The following is a 14,431-nucleotide window of genomic DNA, read 5'->3' on the forward strand; positions in this document are numbered from 1 at the left end:
ATATATATATATATATTGATTTCAGAGAGGAAGGGAGAGGAAGAGAGAGATAGAAACATCAATGATGAGAGGGAATCATTGATTGGCTGCCTCCTGCATGCCCCCACTGGAGACCGAGCCCACAACCTGGGCATGTGCTCTTGAACAGAATCAAACCTGGGACCCTTGAGTCCACAGACCTCCATCCACTGAGCCAAACCGGCTAGGGCAGATTTTGGCTCATAATAAGCTCTGTTATCACGACATTACTATGTAGTTCATTTTCTTTCTTTTTTTAAAAGATAACATTTAAAAAATTTAAAGTATAGCTGTCATGCAGTATTATAATATTAGTTTCAGGTGTATAATGTAGTGAATTGACATTTGCATAAATTAACTATTTTTAAATGTACAATGCAGTGGCATTAATAATATTCACAATGTTGTACAACCATGACCACTAATTCCAAAGCTTTTTTATCACCAAAACCAGAAACTGTATATCTGTTAATGGTAGTTCATTTTCACTGATGATGAAGTACTCAGATTTTTACATTTCCTTAAAAGTGTATTTTCCATATAAGTTTATAAGCAGGAAAAAAAAAGGGTCATGGGCAGTGATTCTATAAAGCTAATTTCATAATTTTCTTTTTTCCCCTTGCTCTTTACTCAGGCTGATGTGATCCTCCTTGTCACCTGCTCTATCAGGTGGGAATTTGTTCTTTACCTAGAGAGTGAATATATCTTATATAATAACTAGAGGCCCAGTGCACGAAATTCGGTGGGGGGTTCCTCAGCCCAGCCTGCGCCTATCACAGTCTGGGAGCCCTCGGGAGATGTCTGACTGATGGCTTAAACCTGCGCCCTGTGGGGAGTGGGCCTAAGCTGGCAGTTGGACATCCTTAGCCCTCAGCGCTGCCGTGGAGGTGGGAGAGGCTCCCACTACCACTGCTGCGCTCAGCCGTGAGCCCAGCTCAGGGGGAGCACACTGACCACCAGGGGGCAGCTCCTGCATTGAGCGTCTGCCTCCTGGTGGTCAGTGTGCATCATAGCGACCAGTAGTTCCACCATTTGGTCGATTTGCATATTAGCCTTTTATTATATAGGATGCCAGAGCTAACGGTGCCAGGCTGTCCTACCTGTGGAGATGAGCCAATGGATTTGCAATTTTATACCCTGGAGACAGTAATGATAGAACTAGTTGACATTTGCTAAGCATGTGCTGTTTGTCCGGTACTGTGCTGAGCACTATACATGCACTAAAGTAATTTAATTCTCACAACAACTCTGTGGGTTAGGTGATGTTATCAAACTCATTATATAGATGAGGAAACTGAGAGTGTGCTGAGTCACCCAACTTTTCCCAAGGTTTTTCTTGTAGCTAATGGCACATGTTTATGATGTTGTTCACATCGTAATGGTTAGGGTGCAGTCAGTGGCTGGGGGACAGAGTTCTTCTGAATGCAGATGAGTGGCATCCATTAGAGGTGAACATACCATCTTTCATACTTTGTTTCTTTGTACAAGGCATGTTATTCTTAATGTTTTCTCAACTGGGTGTACTATCAATTAATTAATTCAACATTTTTGTTCAGAGGGTTGTCTCTGTTACAAGATGCAGAACTAGGTATTTTGGGAGATTCAGAAATGAACTCTTCCTTCATATAAAGCCTAGGAGCTTAGTCTCATATGGGAACTAAGATAAATATATTAGTAGCTCTAACATCTGGTGAAAAGCACTAGGTAAAAAAAGAAAAAAACAGGAAGGATCAATGCTAAGTACTGGGAAAATATAGTTAAAGTGATAGAGTAGTTAAAAGGAAGGAGGATAAACACTCCAGCAGTAGCGTTGGGGAAGGCTTTGTGAAATAGATTGTTTCTGAGTTTGGCTTAAAGGCTTGTCAGGATTTGGAGATGGGCAGGAAGGGCATCATTCTAGGAATGTTATAGCAAATGGTGGTTCTTCAATTGGCTCCCTGCCTACCTTCCCTAAACCTTCAGGTTAGGTATTCATTTAAAGCAGTGGTTCCCAAACTTATTTGGCCTACCGCCCCCTTTCCAGAAAAAATATTACTCAGCCCCTGGAAATTAATTTTTTAAAAATTTTAATAGCAGTTACTCATCGCCCCCAAATGCACCTGTGGCCATCACTGCCCCCCTGGATCGCTGCAGCGCCTACCAGGGGGCGGTAGCGCCCACTTTGGGAATCACTGATTTAAAGAGTTGAAGGTTTTTATTTATTCCCATTGTCCTACGCTTTTAGATTGCTGTGTAGTTTATTCGCAAGCTTAAGTCTACCTCTTGATCTCTGCAGGGAGAAGGCTGAACAAACCATCTGGAATCGTCTACATCAGCTTAAAGCCCTGAAGACAAAACGGCTCCGTTCCCGAGTGCCTCTGAAGATTGGGATTCTAGGTATCTGGCAATTTGCAGATTTTGTGGGTTTTGAGACTTGGGCTCCATGTAGCTTTATGTACTAGGGTTTCTCTTAGAGGCCAGATTCCCAGTGTGTGAAGAAATCTTATATACCTCATGCAACTCTTGTACTTAATATCAGAGGCTGTAGGATTAAATGAGATAAAGCTCATAAAATGGCTTTTTATAATGCTTTGAAGTAATAGGTACTCAGAAAGTGGTCTATTCTTCCTGGAGTCTAATGTGGCTCATGGTGACAGAGTTACAGATAGGAGAGCGTTGGGAGTCTGAGGGGCTGCAAGCATAAATTTACAGTGTAGGCACATTTCATCTTGACTCCTGAAGCATGCTCAAGTGAAGATCCAGATCTGTGTTGACCAATACAATAGCCAGTAGCCACATGTGGTTATTTAAATTTAATTAAACTTAAATAATACTACAATTTTACTTCTTTAGTCTCACTAGCCACATAGTGACTGCTCAGTAGCCACTGGCTACCAGTTTGAACAGCACAGATAAAGAACATTTCTATCGTCTTAGAAATTCTGTTGGACAGCTCTCATCTAGATAGTTTGGAAGCATATTTCAAAAATAAAGGTTCTGTACCCTCTTGTTTCTAGAATTTAGTTAATGTATGTAACCTTAAAACAGACTGTGTCCCTTGTAGAATAGTAAAATTCCTCTTGATGGTTCAAAACACAGTTGGAACATATTCTGTTACATAGATTAATGTGTTAAGTGATACAGGAAGATGGAAGAATTAGCGGAAATGTTTTGTTTCATTTCAATTCCTTCATTATAGAAATCCCTGGGTAAATATTGGAATTTTAGAAATCCCCCAAAGAGGTTTTTTTCAAAATGGTAAAAATATGTAACACAAAGTTTACCATTTTAACCCTTTTTAAATGTACAGTTCAGTGGCATTAAATACATTCACATTGTTGTGCAACTATCACCACCATCAGTTTCAGAACTTTTTCCTCTTCCCAAACTGAGACTCTATATCCATTAAACAATAACTTGCCATTCCCTCCTCACCTCAGTCCCTGGCAGCCACCATTCTACTTTCTGCCTCTATGAATTTGACTAGGTACCTCACGTAATTAGAATAATATAATTTTATCTTTTTGAGACTGACTTATTTCACTCAGAATAATGCCTTTAATTATGTGTCAGAATTTCTTTCTTTGTAAGGCTGAATAATATTCTATTGTATGTTTATACCACATCCATTGATGGACACTTGGGTTGCTTTTACCTTTTGGCTGTTGTGAATGATACTGCTATGAACATGGGTGTACAACCAAGAATAGTTCTTTAAAAGATTAAAAAAATTTTTTAGAGAGGAAGGGAGAGGGAGAAAGAGAGAGAGAAACATCGATGTGACAGTGAAATATCCATCGGGTGCCTCCTGCATGCCCCCTACCGGGGATTGAGCCTGCAACCTGGGCATGTGCCCTGACCTGGAATGGAACTGGCAACTTTTTCCGAGCGTGGGATGATGTCCAACCAACTAAACCACACCGGCCAGGGCAAGAATAGTTCTTAAACAAGTATTTTCAAAGGGTGTTTGTTATAAAATTGACTTTTTATTAATTTGATAGTCTTATTAATAACAATGGTTTTTTAGCATATGGAAGATATCAGCATAGATGGCTAACTAATTTCTTAGAGGTTTTACCAGTATCAAGTATTATGGGCAGGAAGAGGGATAAAAAGGGTAGAAATGTATATTAAGCTTTATTTTTTAAAAAAATATATTTTTATTGATTTCAGGGAGGAATGGAGAGGGAGAGAGAGATAGAAACATCAACGATGAGAGAGAATCATTGATCGGCTGCCTCCTGCATGCCCCCATTGGGGATCGAGCCTGCAACCCAGGCATGTGCCCTGACTGGGAATCGAACCGTGACCTCCTGGTTCATAGTTCAATGCTCAATCACTGAGCCATGCCAACTGGGCTAAGCTTTATTTTTAAAAATAAATTTCTGATGCAAAATGTTTTTATTTGTAACAGCAAGTAGTTTTCAATGAAAAAAAGAGGTGGTTCATGTTTAGAAAGGTGTTTGAATGGTGATTTAGTTTTTTTCTGGGCATTTACTTGAATTGCTCTTGAGCCCTTTCCCTGTGGAAGAAGCAGGTTCCAGTGCTATGCAAATGTTTGGGCCAATATGAGGGATGATGCTAAAGTCTTGGAGAAGTTCCTGTGCCCTGGCCTCCAATCCAGCTGGAGATAATGTGTGGCGAGAAGCCAGGAGACCCAAAGCATTTGGGAACAGGTGCTTATTTCTTTTCCCTCCCAGGTTGCATGGCTGAGAGACTGAAGGAGGAGATCCTCAATAGGGAGAAAATGGTGGATATTTTGGCTGGTCCAGATGCCTATCGGGACCTTCCTCGGCTGCTGACTGTTGCTGAGTCAGGCCAGCAAGCTGCCAATGTGCTGCTTTCTCTGGATGAGACCTATGCTGATGTCATGCCAGTCCAGACGAGCCCCAGTGCTACTTCTGCTTTTGTGTGAGTCACCGACCAAGAGACAGGGAGTAAACTTCTTTCTCACTTTGAAAATAACGTGTTGCCCTAGCCAGTTTGGCTCAGTGGATAGAGCACCGGCCTATGGACCAAAGGGACCCAGGTTTGATTCCGGTCAAGGTCATGTACCTTGGTTGCAGGCTCCTCTCTGGCAAAGGCCCTGGTTGGGGCTTGTGCAGGAAGCAACCAATCAATGTGTTTCTCTCCCATCGATGTTTTTCTTTATTGTTCTCTCTATGTTCTACTCTCTCTAAAAAAATCAATGGAAAAATATCCTCGGGTGAGGATAAAAAAATAAATAAAAATAACATGTTAATGTTATTACATTAAAAAAATTAAGCTCTGGCTGGTGTGGCTCAATTGGTTGCGTGTCATCCCATGCACTAAGAGGTCGCTGGTTCAATTCCCAGTCAGGGCACATACCCATGTTGCAAGCTTGATCCCCAGGAGAAGGTGTGCAGGAGGCAGCCAATCAATGTTTCTCTCTCTCCCTCTCCCTTTCTCTGTCTCTAAAAAATTAATGAAAACATTAAAAAAATGTAGTGCATGCACACAGTACAAAAGACAAAAAAATGATGTATAAGACTTCCTCACACCTATCATCTCCAGCCTCCTAGGCCACATCGCAGAGGTGGCATGCTAGTTGTTTCTTGTATAATCCTTTGAGAAGTGGGGTTTTTTTTTTTTTTTGGTTAATCTTCACCTGAGGATATTTTTGCATTGATTTTTAGAGAGTGGAAAGGAGGAAGAGAGACAGAGAGAAACATTGATATGAGAGAGACACATCGATTGGTTGTCTCCTGCATGTGCCCCAACCAGGGCTGGGGATCAAACTGCAACCGGTATGTGCTGTTGACTGGAATCTTACCCAGGACCCTTCAGACTGCAGGCTGACTCTCTATCAACTGAGTCAAACCAGCTAGAGCTAGAAGTGTTTTTCGCATATGTATTTATATACATAAAATGAGGTCTTTTCTACCCTCCTTCCTATACTTTTATTTCATCACATAGGCTTTCCTGATTCTTTTTTTCTCTTCCCTGATCTTTAAAGTTAAAAAAGTAATTGACAAAATAGTTTATATTTGTTGAAGAAAATGTGGAAAAGATAGAAAAACATAAAGAAGAAAGTAAGAATTAACTCTACCTCTACCACCTAATGATAAACACTATTATTATCATTTTGGTGTATATCATTGCTGCCCTGTCCTTAGTGCTTATGTGTGTATGCTTTGTGTATGTGTTTGTTTATAAAAAAAATAGCTCTTTGTGTAATTTGTTTTATAACTTAAAAAAATATTTTTATTGATTTCAGAGAGGGAAGGAGAGGGAGAGAGAGAGAGAAAGATCAATGATGAGAAAGAATCGTTGATTGGCTGCTTCCTGCATGCCCACACTGGGGATCCAGCCTGCAACCCAGGCATGTGCCCCAACTGGGAATCGAACCATGACCTCCTGGTTCATAGGTCTATGTTCAACCACTGAGCCATGCCTGCCAGGCAGTTTTATAACCTTTTGTTATTTAAAGTGGTGAACATTTCTTATGTCATTATATTTTCTCTAACAGAGATTAGCAAATTGGCTTACAGCCTGTTTTAGTAAATAAAGTTTTATTGAAATAACAGCTGTGCCCATTTGTTTACATAGCGTGTGGCTGCTTTCACCACTGCAGCAGCAGAATTGAGTATGTGGCAGAGATTGTATGCAAAGCCTAAAATATTTACTATATCATTTTTTTGCAGAAAAAGTTTGCCAACCATTTTCATTTTAATGGCTAGACAATACTCTGTTAGAATGCTTAATAAAAATAATAGCTAACATTTATTTAACAATTCTTCAATGAACATCTTTGATACATATTAGGGTAATTATTTCCTTACAATAAATTGAGGCTTTCATGTATACAAGATGCAAATGAAAGAAAGTGACTTAACTTAGATACCTAGCATTTGGACCAGGAATGTGAGAAATTCAGACCCCTATGTTTTATTTTATTTTTAATCCTATGTTTAAAAATCCTATTTTTAAGGATATCTTTTTAGTGATTTTTTTTTTGAGGGGTGGGGGGAGGAGAGAGAGAGAGAGGAGAGAAACATTGAGATGAGAGAGAAACATTATTGGTTGCCTCCCACACTCGCCCTGGCTGGGGATTGAACCCACAACCTTTTGTTGTGTGGGATGATGCTCCAACCAACTGAGCTACCTGGCCAGGGCTGCAGACCCCTGTATTTTAAATCCAGTGTCTCTGCTCCTTATATATATTTTATAACATTTATTTATTTTTCTGGCCTAGAAGTGGAAAGTTCAAATAATATGTAAATATAAACAGTAGCAAGCCCAAGTGTGGTATGTCTTCACCCATTCCTTCACCACTCAGGGTAATCACTATATCCACCAGTTATGGTTTGGTTTATATCCTGGGGTTAAAGAATAGTTTTTATTTTATTTATTTATTTATTTATTTATTTTTAAAAATATATTTTATTGATTTTTTTTACAGAGAGGAAGGGAGAGGGATAGCGAATCAGAAACATCGATGAGTGAGAAACATCGATTCAGCTGCCTCTTGCACGCCCCCTACTGGGGATGTGCCCGCAACCCAGGTACATGCCCTTGACCGGAATCGAACCTGGGACCCTTGAGTCCGCAGGCCGACGCTCTATCCGCTGAGCCAAACCAGCTAGGGCAAAGAATAGTTTTTAAAGATCAAAAAATATCTGCCTTAGTTTTTCTTAGATCTCATATTGGTCCAGCGTGAGTACCTTGTCAAGAGAATTTAGAGCCAAAGGATAATACCAAGGGAATCGTGACCTGCTCCTTGGGTTGGACCAAGACATCCTGCTGCTGTTACTAAGTTCTGTTCTTTTCCCTCCAGGTCTATCATGAGAGGCTGTGACAACATGTGCAGCTACTGCATTGTTCCTTTCACGCGAGGCCGGGAGAGGAGTCGGCCTGTTGCCTCCATTCTAGAGGAAGTGAGAAAGCTTTCCGAGCAGGTGAAAAGTTCTCCAGGCTTCCTTACTGAGAGTATGTTTATGGGAGGATGAGGACAACTTTCTAGTTTTGCAGCCTGTGCTATTTTTAAGCTGTACAAGTTTAAAACGGTACCTGGCCAGAAAGAAATACATGCCACATTGATGCCACAAATTACAGGCAGATCCACTGTGAAGTTTGCTTAGGAGTCAACACAGAAGATTGGAGAGCGTATGAGAGCATGAGTGTAGAATCAGAGGATTAAGTATGAATTCTGACTCCACCGTTCTCTGGCTCGGTGCCTGGGCACTGGTCATTTAACTACCTTCTTCGAAACAGTGTCCCTATCTATGAAAGAGGATAAAATAATATCTTTCTTGCCAGATTATTGGAAGGATTGCTATTGGAAGGATATGGTAGTTTAAATGTTTTTAAACTACCTGGCAATAGTAATTTTTTACAGAATGATTTATTGATTTGTCTATTCTAGGGAAACCTCCCATATCTTTTGTTCATTTTATCACTGGGCCAGCTTGCAGAGAATAGATGAGGCTAGTGAATCAGATCAGAGGCTAGACAGAAGGTACCTACTGCCTTCCTCCTATTGGGAGCTGGTCCCTCAGCCCTTGAGGAGGTCTCTCCTCAACCCTAGGCACAAATCTTCCAGCTGTGCAGGATAGGACAGGAGGTGGGAATGTGGAGTTTTTCTTCTGGAGTCTCTGTTTCCTGACGTGGTTGGTTCAGGACAGGGAGGCTAGCCCCTCCTCCAGTTCTAAGTCAGCAGTTTGCTTGCTTTCTTACTCTCTGGCAGTGCTCTCTTTTCCCCCCCATCCCCTAATTCCCAGTTTTCGTAGTTTGTTCCCTGACTGCTCACATAGGTACTGTGAGGTATTCCCCATACACTACCTCTACAAGTGCTTCCTGGTCTAAAGTTGTCTCCTTCCTCTCCTCTTCCATCTACTCCACAGTACCAAAACTCACTCTCTCAAGATAGCGAAATTCTGTTTAAGTAAACTGAGGTGATGATAAAAACTCCCTAACCTTTCTAAGGTATTTGCATATAACAAAAGGAACTTAACATTAAAGTGAACCTTAGTGAACTCAGAGCCCACTAACTTGTGAAAAACTATGATTCTGCATTGTGTTTTAAAGGATCTGTTAATCACTTATTTATTTTACTTATAGAGTGTTTTGTTTTGTTTTTGATTCACACCCGAGGATATTTTTCCCATTGATTTTTTTTTTTTGAGAGAGTGGAAGGGAGGAATGAGGGGGAGAGAGAGAGAGACAGAGAGAGAGAGAGAGAGAGAGAGAGAGCCATCGATTGGTTGCCTCCCCCACATGCCCTGACTGGGGATCAAACCTGTAACTGAGACATGTGCCCTTGACTGAGAATCGAACCTGAGACCCTTTGGTTCTCGGGCTGGTGCTCTAACCACTGAACAAACTGGCCAGGCCTAGAGTAACTTTTGAAAGATGTTTCTTTCGTTTAGGTTTTTTAGACTACAGTTACAGAGAATAGAATATTTTCCTTTAACAGAATGCTGTCTATTCATTCACACAATGGTTATTGATTGGAAGTCATTTAAGTAAGCAGCCTTTTTTAAGCCTCTTTATTATCTTTTTATATGAAAAAAATGTACACAGGAAAGAGAGAATAGTATTGTGGCCCCTTTTCCCTAGCCAACAGTCACTTAAATTTTTAAAAAAAAATCCTCACCTGAGGATATGTTTTTATTGATTTTAGAGAGAGAGGAAGGGGGGAAAGAGAGAAAAAAACCATCAATGTACATAAATCAGTTGCCTCCTGTATGCCCCCCAACCGGGGATTGAGCCTGAAACCTAGGTATTTAAGTGAGCCCTGACCGAACCCACAACCTTTTGATGCATGGGATGAGGCTCCAACAAACTGAGTCACCTGGCCAGGGTTCACTTAATTGTTACATTTTGCCATAATTGCCTTATCTATTTTTTGTTGTTGTTGATAAAGTATTTCAAAGTATAGCATGACATTTCACCCTTAAGTTAATACATCTCTAAAAAATAAGGAAATTTTCATTACCATTAATTCTTCTAATGAGATTAACAAAAATTGCTAAATATCATCCTAATCCTAGCCCACTCATACTCAGATTTTCTTAATTGTCCCGTAACTCTTTGCATTTGATTGTTATGTCTTTTTATATGTGTGTGCATTTTACTTAGTTTTATATTCTGCTTTGTATGTTTTAATAAACTTTTTAAAATAAAGTTTTGGAATAACTTTAAATTTACACAAAAGTTGCAAAGATCAAGTTACCTCTTAATGTTAACATCTTACTTAACTTTGGTGCGTTTGTCAAAACTAAAATGTACCAAATATGGTACGTTACTATTAACTAACTTTAGACTTTTTTCCTGATTTTGCCACTTTCCCTACTAATGTCATTTTTCTTTTTCAGGATCCAATCCAGGATCCACATTGCTTTTAGTGTATCCTGTTCTTTAAAGTTAACATTATGACACAGCTAATTTTAGTTAGTGATTTGGCATGCAGCTACCAAACTATTTTAAATTGCTCCCAAAATATTTATTTCCCGCTTTTCAGGGGCTGAAAGAAGTGACACTACTTGGTCAGAATGTTAATAGTTATCGGGACAATTCAGAGGTCCAGTTCAACAATGCAGTGTCCACCAACCTCAGCCGTGGCTTCTCCACCAACTATAAAACCAAGCAAGGGGGCCTTCGTTTTGCTCACCTTCTGGATCAGGTCTCCAGAATAGATCCTGAAATGAGGATTCGTTTTACCTCTCCCCACCCCAAGGATTTTCCTGATGAGGTAAATATTGACAGTTAACTGTGCCAAACTGCTATCAGTATTCTTAAGCATTTCTGTCTGTGACAGACAGAACATGGTTTGAGCAAAAGTAGAGCATTTGGGTAATTCATGTGTTTGGTTTAATTAGCGTCTTAATTACTTGAAAATTAACTTTGGCAAAGAACAGAGGGGTGGGTATTCCTTTCTGTAAGATTCTTTGGTGAGACTTTGATGACTAATGTGTTCTATTTGACCAGGTTCTGCAGCTGATTCATGAGAGAGACAACATCTGTAAACAGATCCACCTACCAGCCCAGAGTGGAAGTAGCCGTGTATTGGAAGCCATGCGAAGGGGGTACAGCTTTTCAATGTCTCCTTTAGGAGCAAACAGTGTCTAAAATTCTAGCATAGTGTGTGGCACATAGTAACTGCTCAATAAATATTTGTTATATGAATAAACCCAGGGACATTGTAATTTGCTTTTGTTCACTAAGAATGTTTAGACTAAAGACTGGATCACTCATTTCATTTGCTTAGCATATTTTTTTATTAAGCACCTACCATGTGGCACACTGAGATTTTAACATGAAGGTTTTTTAGGTCTTGGAATTTAGTATATCCCTATGTGTTCACTTACTTTGGGGATAATAAATATTGCAGAGATAAGACTGAAAGGAGAATGTGACCGATGGCAAACTGTATGGAACTAGTGTTTTTGACATTGGCAAAGACTTTTAGAGATTTTTTATTTATTTTTAATTGGCCTCTAAGGTCAGAGTTCTCAGGCAGACTTGAAAACACTGTTAAACAAGTCCTTGGCAACCTCCAAATTATTCTTGGTGATCTTGATATCCCTCTGGCCATCATCTTGGAACCAGAGAGCATATAAAATCATCTAGATCAGGGGTGGGCAAACTTTTTGACTCGAGGGCCACAATGGGTTCTTAAACTGGACCGGAGGGCCGGAACAAAAGCATGGATGGAGTGTTTGTGTGAACTAATATAAATTCAAAGTAAACATCATTACATAAAAGGGTACGGTCTTTTTTTTTTTTAGTTTTATTCATTTCAAACGGGCCGGATCCGGCCCGCGGGCCGTAGTTTGCCCACGGCTGATCTAGATCCTTTGAAATGTTTAGTCTATCTTCATTATTAGTTAAATGCAGAAGGCTATTTAAAATAATTTATGTTCTTGAACTAAACATTCATAGGCCCTAAATTAGGTTACAGTGTAAGTTTTGGATCATAAGATCTTTTGGATAGTTTAACTGATGGTACTGTCCTGTGTGGGTGAGAAGTGATTACATGTGGTAGTTCATAGTGTTATCCTTTTACAGCATTCATTTAAAGAAGATTGGCTCATCTAAGTCTTTTCTTTCTGTTCTTTATTGCAGGTATTCAAGAGAAGCTTATGTGGAGTTAATTCATCATATCAGGGAGTCTATTCCAGGTACATTTAAGAAATGTATTCTACTGAGCACATTACAGTGACCACAGTCTTAGATACAGGCAACACCTGTGGCAGTACCTTGTGACACCTTTTACACTTATTTTGCTTCTCTTCATTTCTCTCTCTCTCTCTCTCTCTCTCTCTGTCTTTTAGAAGAAGGGGGAGAGAGAGAAAGAGAAACATTGATATGAGAGAGAAACATCAATTGGTTGTCTCTCATATGCACCCCAACTGGGGACCGAACCTGCAACTCAGGTATGTGCCCTGACCAGAAATCAAACCCACGACCTTTTGGTGTATGGGACAATGCTCCAACCAACTGAGTCACACCAGCCAGGGCTCTTTCTCTCTTTTACTTCTTTCTGATTGTTTAATGTTTTGGTCTTGCTAGAAATACTCAGAGATGTGGATCAGCTTATGGCCTCAAGGCTAAAGAGATTCATTTTCTATAGTTTTTGTGTTTCTGAGCATATGGGAGAGACCTTGTTTTTTCTTGTTAGTTGGCAAAGTTATATATGGTCTGAATTAGTTCTGATTGGGGGCAATTGATATCTTTAAAAATGTGTACTTAGAGGTTATTCTTTTCCTATTTATCTTAACCCTTTTTCTTTCCTCCTAATAAAATTACTCTGTAGTCTTTTACTTTAGATTTGGTTGATAATGTCTACATTTTGTCCAAATTTCTAATGATTGTAACTTGTATTATGCATAAATACTTTCATTTTGATGGGACAGGATGGTGTGGAAGTTCTCTGGACTGCAGTTTTCTCATCTATAAAATGCAATAAATACTACTCACCTCATTGGATTTTGGGGTAATTAAATAGGTTAAGTTAAATAGATAGTAATGTGTAGCACTTAGTAAGTATTCAGTAAATAGTAGTCATTGTTACTATTTTAAATGAGCATTGTGTTAAACTAACTTCAAAAGTATATTTATATGGGGCACTGCAATGTTTTTACCAGATATAAGTACAAAGCAGGACCAATATGAGAATGTGGACTCCTACTGTGCTCCTAAATCCCACATTTGAAGTGAAAATACCTTTTCTAGTACTGAGGGGAATGTAGACTGAGAAGCCAGGCTCTGGCACGGGCACATTGTAGCTAAGCAGGCCTATTCCCTCCTCGCTCTGCAGTGACCTGATGACACTGGCACATGGGCTGAATAGCTCCAGGAAAGCCCTTACAATTGCTGTCCCTCCCTCTGTAGCCTGCAAGTTCCAAAAGCCTCTCTTGAAAGTAAGCAGCTGTCCTTTGTCCTTGGTTGTGTGTCACAGGTGTGAGCCTCAGCAGTGATTTCATTGCTGGCTTTTGTGGTGAGACAGAGGAAGATCACCTCCAGACAGTGTCTTTGCTTCGGGAAGTTCAGTACAACATGGGCTTCCTCTTTGCCTACAGCATGAGACAGGTGAGCTCTGGGATGGGGGAGTAACTACTTCTGTGCTGAGACTGACCTCATTTCTGACCAGTTTGGGGTTCACTGTAGATAACTGGAAAGTAAAATAAAGGGCAGCAAGGCACTCCTTGAGAAGCCACAAAGATCTTACCATTCATTTCTTTATTTTATCTAATCCACCTGTCTGTTATTTTACATAATTCAGCAATTGGAGACGAATAATAATTACCTGTGTCAACATTTCTCTTTATTAGAATATTTGAAATTATGTGTAGATTGTTTAGAATTGGAATGGGGAGGGAGGGACATTATTCTCTTTACAAGAAATCTAAACTCATTTCTCAACATGCAGAACTTCCTTTTGGCCTACAGACATGATTTGTTTTACAGAGGCTCCTTGTCACCCTCCCAGCCATCCTCAACTATTTTTAGTTTCCATTTTTTTTAAAAAATATATTTTATTGATTTTTTACAGAGAGGAAGGGAGAGGGATAGAGAGTTAGAAACATCGATGAGAGAGAAACATCGATCAGCTGCCTCCTGTACATCTCCTACTGGGGATGTGCCCGCAACCCAGGTACATGCCCTTGACCGGAATCGAACCTGAGACCCTTCAGTCCGCAGGCCGACGCTCTATCCACTGAGCCAAACCGGTTTCGGCTTTAGTTTCCATTTTTATAGGTCAGGTGAACTCACTGATACCCACTTTGGAGTTTCTCCTATAACACAGTTTCCCAGATAAAACAATACAGAAGGAAACATTAATGATGAGAGAATCATTGATTGGCTGCCTCCTGCACATCCCCTACTGGGGATCAAGCCTGCAACCCAGGCATGTGCCCTTGACCAGAATTGAACCTGGGACCCTTCAGTCCGCAGGCTGATGCTCTAT

At 40.0% G+C, this 14,431-nt stretch overlaps 1 protein-coding gene across 3 annotated transcripts in view; it reads left to right on the forward strand.

Annotated features, from left to right (window-relative positions):
* CDK5RAP1 (CDK5 regulatory subunit associated protein 1) overlaps positions 1–14,431 on the forward strand; it is a 33,697-nt gene that overhangs the window by 6,503 nt on the left and 12,763 nt on the right. For all 3 annotated transcript variants that reach the window (XR_001364717.1, XM_014550687.1, XM_014550686.1), the window contains 8 exons: positions 653–687; positions 2,294–2,394; positions 4,698–4,908; positions 7,796–7,916; positions 10,481–10,711; positions 10,948–11,045; positions 12,085–12,140; positions 13,421–13,551. Coding sequence is in view for 2 of the 3 variants with exons in the window: in XM_014550687.1 (XP_014406173.1) it covers positions 653–687; positions 2,294–2,394; positions 4,698–4,908; positions 7,796–7,916; positions 10,481–10,711; positions 10,948–11,045; positions 12,085–12,140; positions 13,421–13,551 (984 nt within the window). In the remaining variant the exon portion in view is untranslated. The remainder of the gene's footprint in view (positions 1–652; positions 688–2,293; positions 2,395–4,697; positions 4,909–7,795; positions 7,917–10,480; positions 10,712–10,947; positions 11,046–12,084; positions 12,141–13,420; positions 13,552–14,431) is intronic.

Source organism: Myotis brandtii, unplaced genomic scaffold (assembly GCF_000412655.1).
Source record: "Myotis brandtii unplaced genomic scaffold, ASM41265v1 scaffold61, whole genome shotgun sequence".
NCBI classification, from domain to species: Eukaryota; Metazoa; Chordata; class Mammalia; order Chiroptera; family Vespertilionidae; genus Myotis; species Myotis brandtii.